The sequence below is a fragment of the Taudactylus pleione genome, unplaced genomic scaffold (genome assembly GCF_031769625.1).
Source record: "Taudactylus pleione unplaced genomic scaffold, aTauple2 ptg000214l, whole genome shotgun sequence".
In the NCBI taxonomy this organism is placed as follows: domain Eukaryota; kingdom Metazoa; phylum Chordata; class Amphibia; order Anura; family Myobatrachidae; genus Taudactylus; species Taudactylus pleione.
In genome coordinates, this window is record NW_028284616.1 from 2,563,748 (window position 1) to 2,588,514 (window position 24,767).

General features: G+C 43.8%; 1 protein-coding gene across 1 annotated transcript in view; it reads right to left on the reverse strand.

The window, feature by feature from the left end:
• PCGF3 (polycomb group ring finger 3) overlaps positions 1 to 24,767 on the reverse strand; it is a 105,017-nt gene that overhangs the window by 48,181 nt on the left and 32,069 nt on the right. The window contains exon 2 of the mRNA XM_088478495.1: positions 17,468 to 17,586. Coding sequence (XP_088334621.1) covers positions 17,468 to 17,576 — 109 coding nt within the window. The 5' untranslated portion in view covers positions 17,577 to 17,586. The remainder of the gene's footprint in view (positions 1 to 17,467; positions 17,587 to 24,767) is intronic.

The following is a 24,767-nucleotide window of genomic DNA, read 5'->3' on the forward strand; positions in this document are numbered from 1 at the left end:
AAGGAACTTCCTACCATGCCCGATCACACTCTCCTACACCCTCCAAACTTATTATTATTTCTTTATTAACAATTATAGCACATACACACATTCCGCAGAGAATATTTGGTCATTCATATCACTCCCTGCCGCAGTGGTGCTTACATAGACTTTAATGTTAATTCAATGTTATCCAATTAATCTACTTGTACGCTTTTGGATTGGATTGGGAGGAAACTGGAGCACCTGATTGAAACCCAAGCAAACAAGGGGACAACATATGAACTCCACAGATATAGGGCCTAAGTTGCTACTATACATGCACTATCAAGTGTATACACTGAAAGATTAACTATTTTTAAAAGTATTTTCCATCCATTGTGAAATGTATTGAAGAGGGGCCTATAACGGTTTCCCATGTGGTAAAACATGGCATTACAGACAAAGAAAAAAAAATGCAAATAGGCAACAAGGATTGCAACATAAAAAGTAATAACATACACAGCTCTAAATGTCACCATTTAACATTTGTACTCATATTTGCAATTTTTATTTTTCGTTTATTTGCATATTTGACGTTTTCAGGAGACTCCTAAAGGATGTGGTCACTCATCACTGATAAGTACCCATAACTTTAATCAACTTCTATCTAAAATAGTGTTCCAAAGCTGGATGCTTTGCTTGTTCCTATACGTACGTCCAGTGATTGCTTATTTCTTGGCCTTTTATGCTGTGTGTCAGCTGCACAGCTGTGATAGTCACAGTAAGTTATTACCAGAATGTCACTCTATGGTAGCGTATCCAGTAAATAATAGTGTTGGGGTGAAAAAAACCTAACAGATAGTTTTGACAATCCATAGTACTTGGGCTGTGCTTGCTGTGTCCTGCCATTTGGAAAATTAAACTCTCCGTCTTGTAGTCCTGAACAGGAGTTTTGTTAACATTTATTTTCATATATCAGTATTTATTATTCTAGAAATCTCAGTGGAGCAACCGAACTGTGTTTAGTTGGCACAAAATTCTTCCAGTGTAATCCTATTGAAGAGTTTTTTGAGGCAAAATTATCACTAATGACGAGACCAAGAGTCCTTATTTAACAGATATTAGGAAGTACTTAGGATTAGTTTCCTTTTCAAGAAAGTGTACAAATTTAGTGATGATTTCTAGCAGTATCTAATGCGCTATTATAATATATTATGAGAAGATTTACTAAATTTCAACTTTGTTGTGTCAATTTGTTTAGCGTTCTTTCATTTGTTTTTTATCCCCTTCCAGTCTCCCCTTTATTCCTCATCACCTGGATCCCATAACCCCACCTTTCTCCAACTAAACAAGGGTTTTTTTCTTGTTCTGAAAAGGATTTATTAAGATTATCAAAATCATGGGGAGGGGGGTTGTTCATGGAAAAAAAAAAAAAAGAAGAGGTGACTCCAGCTGGGAAAACTGTGTAACCACTTAGCTGGATTGGTCACATTATATGCAACCACACCACCCCGCTGTGTCCCCCCATTTTTAAAAGATGATCCATTCTGCACATGTCCAGATCGGCTCTCCTATGATTCCCTGGTCTCGCCATGCAAACAGCATTCTGGAGCGTATTACCCTCTAGCATTATTCGGCTGATCTCTTCAAGTGCAGAGATCAGCTGCAGCAGATGGGATGGATCATTGCCCCCCTTGACACACGCTCCTCTGCGCTCTGTATGTGGTAGAGGAGTTAGTGCTTCAGGATGGTAGGGGTGTAATTCCCACACAGCTCTATTTGCCCTGGGGGCGGGAGGAAGGGGGTGTAATGCACCAATTAAAAATATGGGGGGTGGAGGAATTTTATATTCGGTAAATTACACTGATCACTGGAGGAGGGTTGCATGTGCAAGGGTAATGACGATAGGGTCACAATGCCATATTTACATTTATATTTATTAAGTAGTGCTCTGTAGCTTGCGACTATTTTATTACAGATGATTAGTAATCATACTCTACTTAACATTTAACTAGCACCTTCTAGAAGATAATAGCTAGAATCTGATTGGTTGCTATGGGCAACATCTTCACTTCTAAAAATACTTCACTACAGAAAGTTCAAGGGAAATTTTTCACCAATATCATTCATACAGCACATCGTCTAGTGTGTATGAGCCTTTAGACTTTGGGTGTCAGCATTGAGTGCAGTGATCTGGTGGTGAAATAAGTTAATTGAGTGGGTCCTATCCAGGAACAAGGCAGATGCCAGACAGCGAGTGACTGTATTCCACTGTTTGAACTACCTCCATAAGCCTGGGAAGGTCATAAAATCCATATTTTTGAATATTACTCAGCTGAGGTCACCTGTGCTCTCCACCATTTGTATCCAATTTAATAAAGAAACAAAAATTCACACTACTATACCCAGATTCAGTTGTGTCTTGCTGGTGTTTTCCTTGAATTTACTAGCTGTCTGCATCAAACACACTTGGTGGGCTCAGCAACACAAAGGCCTGGACGTCCCCAAAAGACAACAGGGGTGGAAGATCGCAGGATCCTTTCCACATTAAAACCTCTTCACAACATCTATCCAAGTGAAGAACACTCCAGGAGGTAGGTATATTATTATCCAAGTCTACCATAATGGGAATACTTTATGATATCAGATACAGAGGATTCACCACAAGTGCAACCATTCATAGAGAACAGAGCAGGCCAAATTAGACTTTGCCATTATACATCTAAAAAAAATGGGGGACATTCTTTGGCAGATAAACTTAGATCAACCTGTACCAGAACGATGGGAAGAAAAAAAAAAAATATGGAGAAGGTTTGGAATGGCTCATGTTTTGAAGCTTACCACATCATCTGTAAAACATTGGGGAGGCAGTGTGATGGCACGGGCATGCATGGCTTCCAATGGCACTGGGTCACTAGTGTTTATTGATGATGTGACAGAAGTCAAAAGCAGCCGGGTGAATGACATTTATTAGGGATATACTCTGTCTGCTCAGAGTCAGAAAAGTTGTTTGGACAGCGCTTCACAGTACAGATGGACAATGACCCAAAGCATATTGCAAAAGCAACCCAGGAGTTTTCAAAGGCATAAAAAGTGGAATATTCTGCAATGGCCAAGTCAATCACCCAATCTCAACTCGATCAAATGCATTTCACTTGCTGAAGACAAAACTAAAGACAGAAAGACCAACAAACAAACACACACAACAACTGGAGACAGCTGCAGTAGAGGCCTGGCAAACTGGCAAAGCATAACAAAGGAGGAAATGCAGCATTTGGTGATGTCCATTGGTTCCAGACTTCAGGCAGTCATTGCCTGCAAAGGATTCTCGACAAAGTGTTAAAAATGAACATTTTAATATGATCATGTTAATTTGTCCAACTATGTTTGAGCCCCTGAAAATAGGGGACTCTGGACCTGATTAAGTGATGTATGCCAATTCCGTCAAAACTGCAAATTTCTACACAGCGACTGTGCACAAAAATGCAAATGTCGCAGCCACCAGGATTTGTATTGAGGCGTCCACCGGTGGCTTTGCAAATCAAAGCGACCGCGTACAAAGACGCAGCTCGTTTGCAGATCAGTCAATTATCAGAGTTCTGGGAAACCCTATAGTTGCGCAGAATGGGCGCGGGAACTGAGACGCCAAAGCCATTTTTAGTGCGTACAAGATCGCATTCACATGCAGACATGTCCTGAAAACAGCTGCAACATGCCTGCGTTTCAGTCACCACTTCAGTCCCTGCCTGTCAATCACTTTGTGAATAAATCCTCACTGCGTGAGACATCAGTAATGAAATTTGACACATGCTCAGATTACCAATAATCGCTCAAACTGCGTAAGCATCTGCATTGCATACATCTCTTAATCATGCCCTGTGTATAAAATTGGTTGCAATTCCTAAACATTTCAAACAATATTTTTGTTCAACCTCTTGAATTAAATAGTTATTTGTTTGTTAGTTATACATTTGTTAATATATATAATATAAACTGTTCTTCTCTATATTTACAAGCCCATACCTATTTGGCAGTTTATGTTCTCCCCATCCCCATCTAGAGAAGCGCATTTGCAATCCAAGGCCCACTTTGACGATCATTTCATCAGCTGGGATGCCGCCACACGTTTGATCAGGACTTTCAGTTCCTTAAATTGGGGAATATATCTGTGCACCTTTTATCTAATTTAGTTCAGAGGGATCATGCCTCTTCTTATATAAAGTTTTTGAGTAGGTCTGAGGGATCCAAGGTTCATAAAGGCACAGACATTGTGGGATTACTGAAATCGTTCTATGAATACTTTTATTATCAAGGCCCTGTAGATGCTTCCGAAAAGCTTGTTTTGGTCTAAGGTTTCTCTACAACAAAATTCCCAAGCTAAGTTGGATATGCTGACTGCCCCGATTGATAGGGAAGAAATTGTTAAGGTTATCAAACAATTGAAACAAGGCCCCAGGACCTGACTACCTTTCTGGGGAAATCTACTATAGAAGATTTTATCAGACAGGATTTGTGACACACATCCTTACTGACAAGGCGCTCTCTCCCTATTTTTATTTGGCATTTAAGGTATTACCCAAGCCGGATCGTGATCCAACGTTCCCTGGTTCCTGTATAGACAGATTTCCCTTTTAAATGTTGATTATAAGATACTTACCAATATACTGTTTGATAAAACTTATTTTACCTGGTGTTCTTTCCCCCGGATCAGACAGGCTTTACTGCAGCATGACATTCAGTTGTTACTATTAGAAGGGTTCTCTCAGTTATGTGACGGTTTCGATTGGGGGTTGGGGGGATGGGGAACACTCTCTGGCGGTGCTCTCAATGGATGCAGAAAAGACCTCTAAGAGACGCTTTCTCGATTTGGGTTCTCAAGCAGGTTTATAGAAATTTTACAGAGTTTGCATTTTTGCCCACTAACCCAAGTGTCCAGCAATGGATTTTTGTCTGAACCTTTTCAAATCCCGAGGGGGGCTCATCAGGGGTGCCCGTTGTCACCTCTACACCTTACGTATCGCACATAAAACTTTCATGGCATTAAAAAGCTCTGTCACTTCTAAAATCTCTCAATTTGCTGATGATGTGTTATTGTGTGTGTGTGTCTGATCCTGAAACCTTAATCCCTGTCAGGGCCGGCTCTAGGCATGTTCCACCTGAGCGGCCGCTCAGGCTATGTGTAGGCAGTCTATTAACTGCCGCATGCACAATCCTATGGCTGCGCATGCGCAATAAGAATGCCACTCCAGTTCCCCGTGCCACCATGACAGCCAGCTTAAGGCTCGTAAGTGCAAAGGTTTCTGACCACCTTGTGCTGTAGGGCTGAGGCCTGTAACAAGATTGGGACTGATCTCTGCTTTGTTCATTCCATGTCATCGGTTGCGCTAGAACAGGCTAAGCGTAGTCCACTGGGGATCTCTCTATTTGGACTACAATTTAAGAAAAAAAGTGGTGAATTGGGGGTGCAGGGTCCAAAAGAGTTGAGACTGAAATTGAGAGGGGGTATGACTTAAACTGGGAGAATTAATTAGTAGAGGGGAAGAGTCTAGATTAATTTGTAAATTTGTAAACTGCCCCCCTAAAAGAAAAGTCTAGATCCAGAGGAGGAGAAGTGAACCACGGCGCAGCATGAGGACTTGGTCTGCGGGAGATGGGAACTGCAGCTGCAATAAGCAAGTAAGTGCTGCTGACAGGTGAATCTGCATGAACTCCCACCTGGAGGCTGGAGTGGGACTGAATTTTAGTTTATTGGTAAGTGTGAAACGGAGTATTGTAGAGTGGGGGAGGGGGCACTGTGGTTGCAGGGGCTGAGTGAGTCTGAGGAAGGTCCTGGTGGAGCACTGTGTTTGCAGTGAGCAGGGGCTGAGACTGGCGGGGGCTGTGAGTGTGCTGGCTGAGAGGAACACTGTTTGCAGTGAGTAGGGGCTGAGACTGGGGAGGGCTGTGGGAGTGCTGGCTGAGAAGCACTTTTCGCAGTGACTGGCTAGCTGGAGTCTGAGTCTGGGGATTGTGAGGGTGCTGGCTGAGGAGCAATGTGACTGCAGTGAGTGGGCGCTGACTCTGGACTGGGGACTGAACAGTGGCTGAAGGAGGGCTGGCTGAGGAGCACTGTGACTTCAGAGTCAGTGATGGGGACTGTACTCAAAAATACACTTGCTATCTATCAACAATTATTATGAAGTCTATTCTGGTGTGATGTATATATTAAAGGTTGGCGTTACCCCTTGAGCTGTAAGAAAAAATAAAAGGTTGGGATAAAAGAAATTAGGAAGGGGTTTCAAATGAATGTGTAATGTGCAAAAGTCCACTGATGTAGAATGTGATTTAATGTAATGCTGTGTAAGGGGAAATATAGATTTGACCGTTATAGAGAAAACATTCAGATTAAAATATGCTCCACGAACCGCAAGGAATATATACAATTAGAGGACAATGTGTTTTTTTATTTATTTTTTTTTGTGTGGGAGCATTCATTGCATTGATGTGTGTTATGATTTCTTTTTTTTTTTTTAATGTGGTAGCATTCATTGCATCAGTGTGTGTTTTATTTATTTTGCCTGTGGGGTATACATTTAATCAATGTGTGTGTTTTTTATTTGTCCTTTTGAGGACAATGTGTGTTTTTACCCTGTGCGGGCCAATGTGTGTTTTAGGTCCTGTCGGGGTTAATATGTGGTGCTTTGTTTATCATGTGGGGGCAAAGGAGCAGGGCCCTCTTACCTCTTGTCTGTCTGTTACTACCTAGTTTTGTTCTATTGTTTCCATTTGTAAAGCGCAACGGAACATGCTGAGCTATATAAAGAAACTGTTAATAAATAAATAATAAAATAAAGTTGTGTTGTTTGAGTAACCTGTGAGGACCAATGTGTGTTAATTTTATAATAAATGGCATGGTAACATTTTGCTCAAATTGACTCCTTTTGTATTTTTTTTATATCTCTCCTGTTATTTCTTTAGTTAAAAAATAGTAAATATTTGTTTTCAGATAACAAAGAAATATAAATCTATGTACATATTTATATATGGATCGAGTGTGTGTGGGCGGGCAAGCATGCGCGCTTGGGGGCGCTCCATCTATTTCTCGCACAGAGTGCTAATTGACCTGGAGCCGGCCCTGATCCCTGTTATTATTGACCTGGTATCTGAGTTTGGTTCCTTTGTTTGGTATCGTGTGACTTTGCACAAGTCAGAGATCGGTTTCTCTGCTCCCTATCTCTGCTGTGGGCCAATTCCACCAAACTGATTCCCATTTTAAATATTTAGACATTCAAATTCCATGGAATCTTAATAGATTTTATAGAAATAGATTTACTCCTGTGATTGGACTTATGAGCAAATTGCTGGACAGTTGGCGTTCTCTCCCCTTATCCCTGTTGGGCTTGCCCTTCTTAAAAGTGTTATTTTACTGAAATTGTCATAGCCTATATAAATGCTTCCTATTTGGCTCAGTCAGACATGTCCCACTGTGTTAAGCAAGTTTTGCAATTTCTTTTGCATAGCTAAACTGTACATACTAGACAGAAAGGAGATTTGGTAGTTTCTGATGACCTGTCCTTTTCACATTCATTTTTTTTCAGTACATTTTGGACTTCAGTTAGAGATGTTCTTCCCTTACTCTTTGGCAGCCTCCCAGCACATTAAACAGCCGTCTAGTCACGCCATGCCATTGCACGACTTGGTAGCGCCCAGCGTCTTCTCATGCAATTGAGTCTGTATCAGCATGCAAAATGCTATGTTAGTTACAGTGTCACAGCCTTTAACACTGTAACGTAGCATTTCGCATGCAGATATAACCATAGTTACACACAAAATATAGGCATACAGCATAACATTTTAAACAGCATAAGCTGCTTGTGTGTCCTATTCGCATTGCTTTGCAAATAAGATGCATTTGAATTAGGGATGTGCAGGCTCTGATAGGTTCGAGTTTGCATGCAGAGTTCGGATTTGTCCCTCCAAAAAAACCTAACTCAGAAAGAGGCAAAACGTCATCTTTGCATGGACAAACATCATCATTCCTGGACAAAAGTCCAGGAATGATGATGTTTGTCCATGCAAGATGACGTTTTGCTTTTGTCCAGGAATGATGATGTCTGTCCATGCAAGATGATGTTTTGCCTCTTTCTGAGTTCCGTTTTTTTGGAGGGAAAAATCCGAACTCGGCGTGCAAACTCGAACCTATCCGAGCCTGCACATCCCTAATTTGAATGGAAAAAGTTACACGACAAGACGCTAGGTGCTACTGAGTCGCATGGCGCTCAGGCATTATGTGTAACGTGACTTGTAGTGCACGGAGGTTTGATGTATGTGGACACATCTGTACGTAGGCCATTTATATCTCAGAGTCAGAGGAGACATATGGTGGCGGCTGAGTCAGGACATTGCCCAAAATGTAAATGCCCAGATCATGCCACCTTTTTCTATAATCTATGAGAATGTCCTAAAATTAGACATTTCTTGGACAGGAATTTGTCAATGCTTAGTTTAACCTCCGTCAAAGACCCCTCACTATTTTATGAGTGAACTTTATGAACTGCAATTTGGGTCACAACAGTCGGGTTGTCATCTCTTCGTTAACTACTTTACTCCTCATTGAAAAGTGTTGTGAAACATTATAAAAAAAAAAAATCTGTCACTACAGTCCAAAATGTTAGAAATCTCTGAAACCACAAATTGGTATCTCTACCACAAGTTGTCTTGATGTGACTTTTGGTGGATGATGTTGCCACTTGTGTTCTTGCTGGGGTGGGAGGAGGGACTGAGGATGATCATAATTGAGAGGATGATCATAATTGATTGTCAATTGCTTTAGGTTAATATATTTCTGTTTTACTGTGTGTTCCGTCTTTTAGGTTTATTCTTATTTAAAAAAAATTCCTCTTACACTACTTTAATGTTTGCCTTCATCTTATTCTGGGCCGTCATGCTTTAGACAAATATTATGTGTACTCTATCTAAGGGGTTAATCCAATTGCCTACGAAGGGTGCGAGTCGTCGTTGCAACGGCGTTAAAACCCCGGCAACGGCACCGCATTTTTACACTGTTACAAAAAATGCATTCAACAGTCATTTGACACAATTTAAGAAACCCAAATACTTTTATGAGGGCCACTAATATGCTTCTATATTGATGTCCTATGTCAGTTAGCCTTTTTATTGGGTACAGACAGATTTCCCCAAATTCTGCTGTACTTTTCGCAGGTTACGCCACTGACAGTTTGCAGGCGAATGCCGCTGCGCATCTTTTGTAATATGAAAAATACACGGGAGCATGCATAGGCAAAAGACGCAAAACAATTGTACCAAAACCCACGAAGTGTGCAAAAACTTAATGGACGTTAAGTTTTTGCATTATCGCGTCTAACTGAATTCCCCCCTATATATTTTATGAAAAATGTAACACAAATACACTGAGGACCTTATTCAGAGGCGGCCGTACGGTCTACGACCGCACGGCCACCTCGATGTTTTGCCAGTGCGCAGCGCCGGTCGTATCGGGTCTCTTTCCAAAGGGGGCGAGCTGTCGATGTTGATTGACAGCTCACCCTGTTCGGAAGGCGGGCCGGGGGGGTGGCAGCCCAAACGGAGGTGTTCCCATGGGAACGCCTGCCGTTTGGGGGAGGCCCCACTGACATCACTAGTGATGTCAGTGGAGAGCTTCCGGCTCTGACAGAGCCAGAAGCTCTCCGGGGCTTACGACAAGTGAGACCCTACCCAAGGGTCTCGTCGTAAGCCCCGATGGTCGCGATGGTCTCTGACCATCGCGACCATCACCCGAGTGGTCGTTAGAGCTGTGGGTGTTAACCCACATCTTAACGACCGCAACAGAGGCGGGCGGTAAGGATGCAAGCGGCCGCCCAGTTCCTGAGCGACCGCTTGCATCCTCCGACCGCCTCTGAATGAGGCCCTGAGTGTGAGATTATACCGAATCCTTTAGTGCTAAGTATGAGCACTATGGACCAATGGAGGGGGGATACATTCCTAAAAGTCCCCCACAGTTTTTACAAATATCACTAAGCCCCCCTCCTCTCTAAAACACCACACTGCAGGCAACTGTTAAGAGCCAGACAGAGTCAGGGTTAGACTTGGTTGGAAAAGGGAGTCCCTGGCTTTTAAATAATGTGGCCCCAGTAAAGTTAGTCTTTTTTGACCAGTGAAATAACCATAGAATAACTCAAGGGTCCCATCAGTTGAAAGAGGGTAATCCCCTCTTTCAAAATATGTGCCCCTTTAGTTCTTATTGATAGGTGATCACTAGATAATAGCACACTGCACTACAGAAAATGTCAAGAAGTCCAGAGATAGGCTTTGAATTCTCTGATCTCCCCCAGCCTCATTTGATGCAGTATTTTATCTAGTTTTCAAAATAGTACACCTTGTTGGGATACCATATTACTCTTATACTTTTGGTGTTTCATTGAAATTAGTAGGAAAACATTTATAAAGAAAAATACATATTTTTAAAGGCAGATATTAGCAGTAGAATTCTGTTTTTTGCTGTTTTGGAAAAGTGGATTACTGCCGGAGAGAGAGTCACAATACCATTTGCTTGCCACACAGTAGCTAATCCTGCATCTCGGGCCAAAGTAAAAGGTTCAGGGTATAATTTGTCAGCAGATGTTACAATAAACAAGATCAGAACATTTGGCAGATAAACAGGGTGCCATTACTGCGGTTAGAAGATCAACATACACACACCTAAAGTCAGATAGCAGGCATCTTCTGCCCGTAATTTCCAGACATGTCCAATAATGATCAGATTAATCTTAATTTGATAATAAAAAAGGTATACATATTTTGAGAGTCATGGTTCAGTTTTTTTAATCAAAGAATAATATGAGATATGGTAAGAACTTACCCTTGTTATCTCTATTTCTACGAAGTCCATAGGGTTCCACAGGATACCTTGGGTATAGGTGTGACGTCAGTCGCAGGGCACCAAAGAGTTAAGCTTTCAGCCTCCCAGGATGCACTAGGTCCCCCTCCTATACCCCGCCCCCGGGCCAAGGCACCTCAGTTAGTTACCAAGCCATAGGCCGGAGGAGGAGAAGGAAGAGAGAGAACAAAGATCTGGACACATACAAGAATCACATTCTCACCAGAGGGAGACGGAAAACCGGTGACCAGAGCAAAGCCCATCTGCAGCACAGGTGCGACAGGGCGGGAGTCCTGTGGAACCCTATGGACTTCGTAGAAATAGAGATAACAAGGGTAAGTTCTTACCATATCTCATATTTTCTACTTCAGGGTCCATAGGGTATCCACAGGATACCTTGGGGATGTCCCAAAGCAGTATCCTTTAAGGGTGGGGACGCTCCTGTGCAGAAAGGAGAATCCGCCGCCCGAAGGAAGCATCCTGAGAGGCGAAGGTGTCAAACCTGTAATACCTCACGAAGGTATGGACAGAAGACCACGTAGCAGCCTTGCAGATCTGAACTGCCGAGGCACCACGTCGAGCTGCCCACGAAGGACCCACAGACCTAGTGGAATGAGCCTTCAGAGAAGGAGGGACCGGTAGGCCTTCATGAAGATAAGCTTCAGAAATAGCCATACGGATCCAGGCTGCCAAAGTTTGCTTTGAAGCAGGCCAACCCTTTTTACGGAAGCCAAAGAGGACAAACAAAGCGTCCGACTTCCTAAACGAAGAAGTGCGGTCAACATAAGTCCTTAAGGCCCGCACAACATCCAAAGAGGCCTCACCCACGGAAAGACCCGGTGAGTTAAAGGCCGGAACAACTATTTCCTCGTTAATATGAAACTGGGAAACAACTTTGGGAAGAAACTCGGGCCGAGTGCGGAGCACTGCCCTGTTCCCATAAAAAAACCAAGAAAGGGGGTCTACAAGAAAGAGCCCCTAACTCAGAAACACGTCTGGCCGAAGCAATGGCCAGAAGGAAAACAGTCTTAGCTGTTAGCCATTTAAGATCCACTGAGCCCAGTGGTTCAAACGGCGGTCCTTGGAGAGCCCTCAGGACCACAGCCAAATCCCAAGGCGCCACAGGTGGAACAAAGGGCGGCTGAATGCGGAGAACACCCTGCATAAAGGTGCGCACATCCGGGATTGTAGCAATCCTACGGTGAAACCAGACAGATAGGGCCGAAACCTGTACCTTCAAAGAAGCAAGGCGAAGCCCATGATCTAGTCCCGCTTGCAGGAAGGCAAGAATCCGAGACAGACGAAACTCCCGCGGTGCATAACCTCTCGGTCGACACCACTGGAAGAACGTATGCCACACGCGATGGTATATCCTCGCGGAAGACGGTTTCCGAGCTCGCAACATGGTACGCACCACAGAGCTGGAAAACCCCCGGGACCTCAGCATGGCCGTCTCAACAGCCACGCCATCAAAGACAGCCGAGTCAGGTCCGGGTGAAGGCAAGGACCCTGAGACAGAAGGTCCGGTCGTAGCGGCAACCGCAGAGGAATGTCCACGGACAGACCCTGAAGGTCTGAGAACCAGTGCCGTCTGGGCCACGCGGGAGCTATCAACAGGAGCGTCCCTCCTTCCTGTTTGAATTTCCGGATTACCCGTGGAAGAAGGGAGACCGGAGGGAACAGGTATGCGAACCGGAACGTCCACCGGACGGACAGAGCATCCACCAGAGACGCCCCTTCGTCTCTTGTGCGAGACCCGTACACCGGCAACTTGTTGTTGTGCCGGGACGCCATGAGGTCGATTTCTGGAAGACCCCACCTGTCCACCAGTAGTTGAAAAACGTCCGGGTGCAGGGACCATTCCCCCGGATGAACGTCCTGGCGACTTAGAAAGTCCGCCTCCCAATTGAGCACTCCCGGGATGAAGACCGCTGATATGGCCGGAAGATTGCGCTCCGCCCAAACCAGGATCCGAGAGACCTCTACGAGAGCCGCCCGACTGCGAGTTCCTCCTTGCCTGTTTATGTAGGCCACGGTGGTAGCGTTGTCCGACTGGACCTGCACCGGGCGACCCTGGAGAAACCGCTGTGCCTGCTGGAGAGCATTGAAGACCGCACGGAGTTCCAAGATATTTATTGGAAGCTCCGCTTCTGTCGGCGTCCACCTGCCCTGGAACAAGTGTGGACCCGAAACTGCTCCCCAGCCCCGAAGACTGGCTTCCGTTGTCAACAGGACCCAATTTGGAACCCAGAACGGACGTCCCTTGTTGAGGTGGGTCGTCTGTAACCACCACGTAAGGGACAGGCGAACCTCCTGGGTGAGCACAATCGTCTGGGACTTCAGAGACTGAGTCAGCCCGTTCCACTTGGACAGGATCAGGTGCTGCAGAGGTCTGGAGTGAAACTGGGCGTATTCCACCATGTCGAACACCGACACCATGGAGCCCAGTAACCTCATCGCCGAGTGTAAGGACACCCGGCGGCTGTGCAGACAACTGCGCACCCTTGACTGTAAAGCAGAGATCTTGTCCTCCGTCACGAAGATCCTTTGCTGTCCCGAGTCCAATAAGGCTCCAAGATGCAGAATCCTCCGAGACGGGATTAGAGTGGACTTCTGCCAGTTGATTAGCCAGCCGTGCCGTTGCAGCAGTGCAATGGTCAGGTCCAAGTGGCGTAACAGGAGCTCTGGAGATCCTGCCACCAATAACAGGTCGTCCAAATACGGCAACATGCGGACTCCCTGCAGCCGCAGAGAAGCCGCCATGACCGCCATCACCTTGGTGAAAACACGTGGTGCTGTTGCCAGGCCAAAAGGCAACGCCCGAAACTGGAAGTGGTCGCTGCTGATTGCAAACCTGAGGAACTGTTGATGGCGCCAAAGAATAGGGACATGCAGGTAAGCGTCCTGTATGTCCAATGACACCAAGTAGTCCCCAGGTTCCAGCGCCAGAATGATGGACCGTAGGGTCTCCATCCGAAACTTCGGGACCCGCAAAGACTTGTTGAGTGCTTTGAGGTTGAGAATCGGACAATATGACCCATTGGGTTTCTGTACCAAAAATAGATTTGAATAGAAACCCTGGCCCCTCTGGGAGAATGGAACCGCCACTATAACTCCAGCCTGGAGCATAGTGTGCAATACCTTCCGCAGCTCCGTAGCCTTGTTCCGGTCTGATGGGAGACCCGTGGTGAAGAAGCGAGCCGGGGGTCTGTGCCGGAAGGAGAGGGCGTATCCGTGGGAAACCACCTCCAGAACCCAAGTGTCTGTCGTAGTGGTCGACCAACACTGGGCGAACTGTAGCAGGCGGCCTCCCACCCTGGGATCCCCCAAAGGGAGGCCCGGACCGTCAGGCCGCAGGCTTGTCATCTGGCTTGGGGGCCGGACGTCTGGTACTCCATGCCTGCTTCCGGGGCTTGACCGATTTCTTAGGGCCAGCCTGTCGAGGAAACGACTGTGGTTTGGGCCTGCCCTGGGCCCTAGATGACCGAAAGGACGATGGTCCCGAACCAGAAGGAGCAGCGGCCGACGGGAGACAGGCAGATTTGGCTGCCGCCAGCGTGGCCACAATCTTATCCAGATCCGGACCGAAGAGAACTTCTCCGGTAAACGGCAACGCTTCCAGACCTTTCTTGGAATCTGCGTCCGCCTTCCAGGATCGCAGCCACAAGGTGCGACGAGCAGCTACCGCTGCTGAAGAAATTCTAGACACCAGAGTACTAATGTCTAGAGCCGCCTCGTTGATGTAGGTGGCCGAATCACGGAGATTGCCAATCAACTCTGCCTGATCGGCCGGACAGTCGGATTCAAAAGAAGCCTCTAATGAATCCGCCCAGCGCTCCATCGCTCTGGCAACCCAGCAAATGGCCATAGCCGGCCGTGCTGCCCCCCCTGCAAGGGAATAAGCGGACTTCAGGCAGATTTCTACCTTGCGGTCCGTAGCATCCTTAAGGGAGGACATGGATGGCATCGGCAATGTGGCACTACGGACAAGACGGGTCACGTGAGAATCCACCTGTGGAGGGGATTCCCACTTCGCAAAATAATTATCCGCGAACGGATAAGCCACCGCCAGGCGTCTCTGCGGCTGGTATCTTTTGCCAGGTTGTTTCCACGCCTCCTCTAAATGGTCCACCAACTGACCCGAAAGAGGAAAGACTGTGGCATCGCCCTTCACATCTTTGAAAAAGGCATACTTAGATTTAGCCGCTGGGGGAACTTCGTCCTCAATCACCAAGGCTGTGCGGACCGCCCGAATAAGTCCAGGAATATATACTTTGGACTTAGCATCAGCGTCCTTAGTATGGAGAGGTTCCTGATCGTAAGGATCTAGAATCTCCCCATCATCAGACGTCCCTTCGTCATCCTCATAAGGAGCGGACAGAGACGCCACCGGCCTTTTATGAGACCGCATCACAGACTCCCCTTGCAACACATCCGACAAGTGCTGTACAGAACTCGTCAGGGAGTTAACCCACGCTGGCTCCTGAGAACCCGGGAGCGGGGAAATAGGGAGACTGTGGGGTACCACCAATTGTCGTGGGAACCCCTGCATGGGTGACGACACCACAGACTGCTGGGACAAACCCATCGGAGTAAACGCGGGCTGCGGAGCTAACTGGCCCACTAAAGCTGTTAACGCCTGAGCGAAACAAGCCCAGGGCGGCTCCTGTACCGGTGCTGTAACCGTAATAGGCCGCGCCATGGACAAACACTGCCGGCAAAGGCCCTCCGCGCTACCCTCCCCCTCCGCTAACGGTACTTTGCACGTGGTACACTGTAGCCGGAGGGGAAAATCACTTTCAGACATGATGGCACCACGTATGTGACCTCTCTCACCAATTAAGTATTAAATAGGCGAGAGACCACCCTGCAGCACCGCACCGCAAGGGCTTTAGCAGAAAGAACAGGGACAGTAATAAAGCTGACAGCTTAGAGAAGAAAAGATTACAGGCAGCAGCGCTAGCACAGTCACATACAATGCAGAAAAATAACAATTCCTGCACTAACAGCGCTGATCACTCAACTACACAGACACAGGGCCTGGTAGGACACAGCGCTGCATACACAGACCTGACCACAGCGGAGGAGAGGTATGCGGGGGGACCCAGACCACGATGCTTCCGTCCAGCGCTTCCAGCAGCGTTCACCATGCGTTCTGGAGAAGATGGCCGCCGAGGAGCAGAGAGGAGGCTGGCCTGGGGGAGGAGCGCTGCCACAGGACCAGTCGGCAGCATGCAGAGAGGGCTGTGTGCAGCGGGGGAGGCGCCGGCTGTGAGACAGGGAAGGCGCGCTCCCCTGGCATGCATTTAACCCCTGGGACGCCGCAGCGCTACCGCTCTGCTGCGGTCCGCTGTCCCAGGGGGTAGTGGAAGCGCAGGTTGGTCGCCTGGCTCCACGCTGCAGCCAGTCCCCAGGGAGCCCCCTGCCTGGGGACTTAGGACCATGTGATCAGCGGGGACCCACCGCGGGACCCCGCTGCTTACCTCTGTCCCCCTTGAATCCGGCCATGGTCCGGAGCATCTGGGGTCACCGCTAGCTGTGACCCCAGACGCCCACCAGCATCCCCGGATCAGTACCGGCGTTCTGGTACCGGCGGGGTGTAGGGAAGACAGCATGGACGTCAGGACTGACTGTCCATGCTGTTCATCCAGTTGTGCAGCCACAGCTGCATGAAGAATAAGCTTCAGGGGCTCTTCTAGCCCCCACTCCAACAGGTGCACCCGACTCCGGCCGGGCACCAAACTAAACTGAGGTGCCTTGGCCCGGGGGCGGGGTATAGGAGGGGGACCTAGTGCATCCTGGGAGGCTGAAAGCTTAACTCTTTGGTGCCCTGCGACTGACGTCACACCTATACCCAAGGTATCCTGTGGATACCCTATGGACCCTGAAGTAGAAATAGGCTTCTTCGGCCTCTGCACTAATTTGTGTCTTTAATTCAAGTATGAAGAACGATAATATATTTTTTATTTAAGAACTCTGCTTTTCTTATACACATTATTAGTAGTTTTAGGCTTTTGAGCACCAGTGCAATGTAGCCTGATATTTTATACTAATTCAATTAGCCCTGTTAATTTAACGGGTGTGAAAAAAAGTGGTAGCCTGGGGCTATTCAATTAGAGACCCTTTTTCTCGCCTATTAATTTACCCTGGTAAATGCTATTAACACATAGAATCCGGGATAAGTTCCCAGACCTATGTGTTAACGTAGTCGCGGCACCTGTTAACAGGCTATTATCAGGGATTTATTTTCGGGTATGATCACACCTGAAAAAAGTGCATTAGCCTGCTCACTGCCTTCGGGGCTAATTGAATAGTCCAATGGGATCAGTCTGCAGCTAATTGAGGGCCTCATTTATCAACAAGTATTGTCATTCACGAATGATAAAACTCGTTGCATATGATAAATGGTGCTCCAGCCAATCAGCTTCCAACTGTCACTTTTCAAACAGATGACAGTTGGCAGTTGATTGGCTGGAGCACCACTATCATACGCAACAATATTTATCACTCGTTGTGAATGATAAAACTTGTTGATAAATGAGGCCCTGAATTCCTCCCTTGGTAGCAAAAAATGAAAACAAATGACAAAAAAGATAATTATGAAAAACTGTAAATGTGTAGAATACGTACAGGTATGCAAGCACTCCGTCACAGTAGTGGCATCAATAAGGTACCCACTGCACAGGCGACATGTGATGTGAGCATTGATATCCCAGAGTTTTATCTTTCTAGTCAGCATCTTTGGTGGTCTACAAAAGAAAAAAAATATTTAGAAGTAATAAAAATCTGTAAAGGTAAAAAGTCAATAACATCAAGAAAGAAAATATACCTGTTTCCTTACATCAATAAACTTTATGACACATACATAAAAATCACTCAGTAAAGAAGGGAATGAGTTTAACTTCTGGCACAGATGAAATGAAAAGCTAATGAGATTTAGCCAGCATGCACTATTGCATTGTTAGGAATTCACAAAATAATGCAGAGTAAAATGTAAAAGCTAAACTAGCCAGACGGACCTGCTAAGGAATCAGGGGCAAGGAGAACTGATCTTAATCTAAAGAAATTATCCCAAGAGATTAATTTAGCCCTCATAATAAGAAGTTTGAAAACAATGTAATAGCCTCCGAAAATTCCGTTGCTGCGGGGATTTATGAGAGTCTCACCGTATTTTTAAAGTGACAATTCTTTTACAGGCTAAACTAGTTTGGTTTAACCTTTAAAAAGGACTGTCACTTTAAAAATACAGGGAGACTCGCGAAACTCCCCACAGCATCGGAAGCTTGTACATTTAGTCCAAAGTGTTATTTTAAATAATAAACATATATTTTTTTAAATAGTTTATGTAATAGAAAGCTAAATATTATCCAAATGTGGGCTACTTTATGCAGAATGCTTGTTTTCCATTCTGCAAGTTGTAACATGTCTGAATGGGTCTTTTCTCACAATGTCCTCAGCCTACCCCATATTACCTGTACTACCAGCGCTCTGTAAAGTACATCTCTGTGTAACACATTAACATCAAGCAGAGCATTTTAACCCTCATTTTGGGGAACTGGAGCTTTCTGGATACAAGGAGTCTTGTACTTGAATCACTAAAATAACTTCTAATAATAATAATAATAATAATAACATCCCATCTATATTTTAACAAAACAGGCAAAATATTTTAAACAGTCAAACTGGAGGGTAGTGTTGTTTTGATTTTCCATCACTCTAGTAGTGTAAATCTGGAGTGTGTGCAATTGTATTGTTAGTCTGACAGGTAAACACTGCTCATTGGTGGAACAATACACAAGGCTAGAACAACGGTCATCAACCATATTTAGCTTGATATGCTTGATCATTTTAACTTTTTGCTTCTCCAAAATCATTTTATGTATTGTTCAAGACTTGAGACTAGAAAGGTATTTTGGAAGGTGTGATGGTCTTCATTACCCTTTTGAAAGAAGTGGTTGTAAAATAAAAGGATCCTTTCAAATATTTGCCTTTCATTGGTCTTCATATGCAAAGGGTGTGTCATACCTGAACAAGGCGTGCCTGATGAGAAAGTCTGACCATGACAAACACTGGGGAACCCGCCCAATTCACCAGATCTATTGTTCTGGCAAGTAAAGCTCTGTACATTTTTTATGACACCTACTTCAATCTATAACCAAACATGGTTAGTCTTGGAAGGAAATAACTTTTACAAAGTGTTTAGTTTTGTGAAGGGTAACATGAATCATACAGCTATTGTGATATTTTATATACAGTAAATGCTGTTTTTGCTCTTTTAAGCCTTTCACTGACAGTTCAAGGAACAAATCAAGTAAGTTTATTAGATTTGTCTTGGACGATTAATCTTTTTTTCCTATTTAGCTCTTTTGATTTTTGAATGGTTTGCACAAATCTGCATAGAAAAAAAAGAAGATAAATGCATTTTTGATAACTATTCTTGATATTTCACTTAACTTACCATTTTGTGATGTGATTGGTGTTTGGTCACAGACTCAGATGATTCAAAAAAATCTTGAATTACAGTTAATAAAAATTATCCTTTTATGGTGTATCACCATCTATTTTTACATTAAAGAGCTATTTGAACTCTGTATCTAGTTTGGTTTATAAACAGGTCTTACTTTATATGTAGGATTCCAACTGTCCTTAATTTGTAGAGGCTATATGTGCACAACTATTATAAAATAAAAACCCTCAGAAAGAGGTTTATCAAAGCTTGGAGAGAGATAATGTACCAACCAATCAGCTCCTGTCATTTTTCAAATACAGTCTGTAATGTGACAGATGCTGACTGGTTGGTAATTTATCTCTCTCCACTATATATCTCTCCAAGTTTTGATAAATCTCCCCCTCATTGTGAAAACTCAGTGTCCAAGCATATCAGATAATTGATCTCCAACGTTTTTATTGACACCAAAATTATAAAAAAAAAAAAAAAATAGAAAAGCAAAAAAAAACCATCACCATCTTTACCACTAGATGGTAGTAAAAGCCAAGACAAAAGTGATTTAAGGGAATTTTTACTTATTAATATCGACTTCCCAAAAAAAGGCTTCAAAGAGCCTATACTTCCAGCAGACCAGCCTAGGAACCATAATTGTATTTATAAGAATGAGTAAGCATCATAGTGAAGTTTTTGTGCTTACTTGCTGCTGCAGCGTGAAGATTGAGACAAAAAATGATCCAGCATGAACAAATGAGACAGATAAGTGAGAGGGGGTGAAGGTAATAAAGGAAACGACACCAATGGTGGAAAATGACTATAGTAGTGGTTACAGGTAAATTGGAACAAAGTTTATTTTACCCTCTACCCTGACCCCTCATTCCTCATTCCCCTATCATCATCAAACCCCTTTCCCTGGAATAATGCTGTCCAGCACTAAAATATGGAGTTTTTCTCTTTTGAGAATATATCCATTTCATTACAAAAAAACACCACATACATAATTGTACATACATACATGCACTGTATGCAGAAGGAGACCTATATGCTACGAAGGTTACTATGTGGACACAAGAATGCCAGAACCAATATCCCAACACTATAATAATGCTAGTAAAGTATGATGTTTAATGATATAATACACACACAGTTAAAATGCTTTAACCTCTTTGCTGCGGACGACGGGTGGGCTCGTCATCCACACATGCAGTAAAACTGCGGATGATGAGTCCTAATCATCATTCTTACCAAGGTAGATGTATGAAGCAGTGAAAAGAGTGGAGAAGTGTGCCAGTGGATAAGTTACCCATGGCAACCAATCAGCTCCTACCTATCATTGTACTTGATAAATGCAACCTCAAAGCTGATTGGTTGACATGGGTAACTTATCCACTGGCACACTTCTCCATGCTTTTCGCTTTTTCATACATGTACCCCCTGGTTACTTACCTTCTCCCCACTGGAACTAATCAACGGTGGGGAGCCAGATGCTACACTGGGGCCAGTCCCGGAGCACTGACATGACAACATCCATTTAAAAAGAAAAAAAAAATAACACTTTGCCCCATAGGGATTATTCTGGTGATCAATGTGATCATCAGGCAAAACCCACTGCACTACATAAAAATCATAGAATCCAGGGATGGGGGGGGGGGGGTTATTTTTCATAGGTTATGAGGTGTGTGGGGGTTAGTATTGAAGGCCCTGTTCTCCTCCATCTTGTGCCAAATAAAGTGATCCCTCATTTAATGCAGTAAGTTGTCTAGTTTATAGAATTGTAGGCCTTATTGGGCTATCGTAAACCGAGACAACGAAAAGTAAAACAATAGAAATAAAAATGCATTTTCAATTAAAGTATTAAAGTGCAGATTATTTTTGTCAAAACATACACATAGAATCCTGCTTTTTACTGTTTTAGAAAGGTGGATTATTAGTGAACCAAGACCTACAAGAATTTCTGTGAGGTGCTTAAAAGTCTAAAAAATAAAACAGGTTTACTTTTGGTTCTCTTTCTAGAAATTGAAATTATTTTTGGCCATTTTGGTTAATATTTTTTGATGTGTTAGAATGAGAAAAAAAAACAAATGCTATTTTCTAAAAATACAAAAAGAAAAAAAAAAAAAAAAAAAAAAAGTATAATTTACGTGATACCGCATTAAAAAAAAAATCAGTGATATTGATGTTGGAATGTGTTGAGCGTTAACATCAGGTAATGGCCTCAGCACAAGGGTGAGAAAACTCGCATTACAACCCTGTCGAGATACTGGCAATGGCATTCTCATTTCTCTGTCGACAAAATTACTGCGTACCCTATAGGGGAGATATACAGTTTGCATACTGATTGTAGGCAGATATAGTAGGGAAAAAAGTTAGGTAGTTGAAGACCCATTCATATTTTATAAAATTAAAATGTGAAGTTTGCACTTCTTTCCACAAGAAGTGCCACCACTGAAAATGACTAGTTCTACTTGTCCTTACCAATCCAAAATAAATTAGAATCCATTTTTGAAAGGTACAGATGTATAAAAGGGTTAAATTAGCTGTTATCCTTATGTCCTCATACACACAGCAATTAACACTGCCTGCTGTAATCACAATACTCAACTCTAACAAATGTAAAGAAATAGTTCATTATTCATGCATCAGCATTCAATAACCTTTTAAAAACTCGATTTAAAGTCCACTGCAGTTGTAAAACTACATGGTCAACAATATAGAAAACATTGTGATAGAATGTATTCTTACATCAATATATTGGATTTCACATTTCCATAGAACACACTTCAAAATATTCTAATTCCTGAAGGCATAAATTACCTTACCGGAGAGGATTTTAAACATGTATGTATGGCTGTATGCACTTTATGGGCCATAATAAATTTGGGAGCAAAAAGTCCGTGCTGGACTTTTCACTTCACATCGGAGGTTTCTGCAGGGATAAAGTATTGGGCGCATGCCCACTTATCCCCGCATTCAATTTGGAGCCGCTGAAAACGAGACCCGGTGGAAAGGTAAGTATAGGAAAAGTAATGGGAATTTTCAGGAAATGTTCCTGGGACCCCCCTAAAAATGTCCGGACATGGGGGATCACTATGGGTACCCCCTGTTTTGGCTGCTAAAGGGAAGACAGTATTTTAAATAGCCGTGGCAGGTGCATAAATGCGCCTGTGAAGAAGTGATGAAGAAGAGCATTTAGGAATTTTTTGGGGTAAAAATAACTATGGCCATTAAATTTGGGGAACATGAAAATGGGTGCAAGCATATTTTTAAGTCCCTAAAATAATTTTAAAAAATTCTTCAAAAACGCACCTGCCGCTACTAGCTGCAATGAAGAAAACACCTGCCGCATACTTGAGAACCCCTCTGGAATTTTAGAAGTATGACCCCCATTTTTTTTTTTCATCCCAAAATTAATCTTTACTTTTTGGGGTGTCCCGATTTTTTTTAGGGGACTTTCCCAGAGGTGCAGGTTATTTTCTTTAAGCCTGCACTCCTAAACCCCAAATCTGCACTTTTTTTTTGCCATGTAAAACATGCTGAAAAGTTATCCCCATTTTTTAACAAATTTAATAAGGGGATAATTAAAATAGGGGAAAATTACATCATCGGCGATAAATTATTGCCGGTAACGGCTTTTCGCTGCCAAATTGAATACTGCCCTATATGGCCATGCAGAGTTTATCAAAGTTTTCAGAATCGGTTATAAAAAAATAATGATAATAAAATGTATTTTAAAAAAAAACAAAACATTTATTGTTATGAATGTTTTATGAAGCATTAACGTGTTAAATAAACAGAATTGACACAGCAGTGTATGTGCACTTTTAAAACAGTATGCATTAAAGACAAGTAGCCAAGAACAAAATAATAATAAACTTCCCAATCCACTGCTAACTATTTCAGTTTTAAATAGCTTCCTGCCATGTCATGCTATATCCTCCCAATAAACCTCAAACATCTGCAAATCAATTGAGCACTTTCTTTTTGATCCTTCCTGCCTTGTGCATATATGACTAATAAATCAGAGGATTGTTCTGACTGACCAACCACAAGATTGGTTGTCACCACTGATTTGTCAGTCAAATGAACAGACAAGCTGTCACCACAAGTGGGTCAAGTGCTGACAATTTGGTCAGCCATGGCCAACTGAAAGACAATTTGGATCGAACACCCTTACATGGAAGCTGTTTACAGACGCACCGCTTTCATGTGTACTGCATCAGTAACTGTAAGAAATAGTAAAAGTTGTTTTTTCTTTTTTAAACTGCCAAAGTAATTTTCGGGTGATGTTTGACCTGGCACAAATCACCTACTGTATAAATTCTTAAAAAATCCATAGACCATCATTAAGTGGGCACAGCTAGAAAAGCTTGTAGCCAATCAGAACATCTAAATATAGTTAAATGATTATCAACCTTATAAGAGGAGTTCACACAAATGTACAATTTCCTCAATAATGAAAGTAAAATGGATTTCAGTTCAGCAACTCCTTCATATTCACTTGCGGATCATTTTAACTGATCCAATACAACCCATATCCCGTAATCAGAATGATATGCCAGCTGTCGGGATGCCTCCTGTCAGAATACTGACAGCGGCATCCAGATGGTTGGTATCCCGACAGGGGTCAGGTAAGTATACTTCCCTGCCCCCTCTAACCCTAACCCTGCCTACTGGTAGCCTAACCCTAACCCTCCCCACCCCGCACCCTAACCCACCCCGTTAGTTCCAGAATCTAATTCCCCCTCCTTCGTGCCTAAACCTAACCCTCCCCCCCCTTAGTGCCTAGACCTAAACCCCCCCCCCCAGTGGTGCCTAACCCTAACCCTCCCTCCTAGGGGTGCCTAACCCTAACCTCACCCCCAGAAACTAAATGCTAACCCCACTACACTACCTAACCCTAACCCTCCCTCCTCGCGGCTAAGAGGATGGTCGGCCCGGACTTACCTCGTTCGGGCATTCATCTATCTGCTTTGCAGCATCGTAATTAAGATAGGCGCCAGCATTTCAACACCTATCTTAACCCTCTTGTCGGGATAGTAGCGTCGGCATTTAGAGTAGACCGGTGGCCGCGCTGATTACATCCTCCTGTAATCATATGTAGCAAAAATGTTATGGAAAGATTTATCCAGACAAAAGCTACCTAATCACATCCACTTTCTTGACAAAATCACACTCATCTTCTTGTAAAGCTAGGTACCCACTATAAGATTATCTGTCCAATCTTTCTGGTTGGAACGAAAATCTGATAACATATGGGAGAAAATGACTATTGATCATCTTCTCACAAACGCTAGAAAACGGACTAAAATGGTAGTTCGGACAAATTGGTTAAATCAAATAAATATGTTATGCGGCCCAGACCCTGCTGCGATCGGAGCTTAGCTCCGATCGGGCAGTGTTTACTGTATTTAAAACTGGGAATGCTGGTCTCTGAAGCAAACAGAGACTATAGAAGCCTTTGATCGGTTCAGAGGCCAGCCTTCC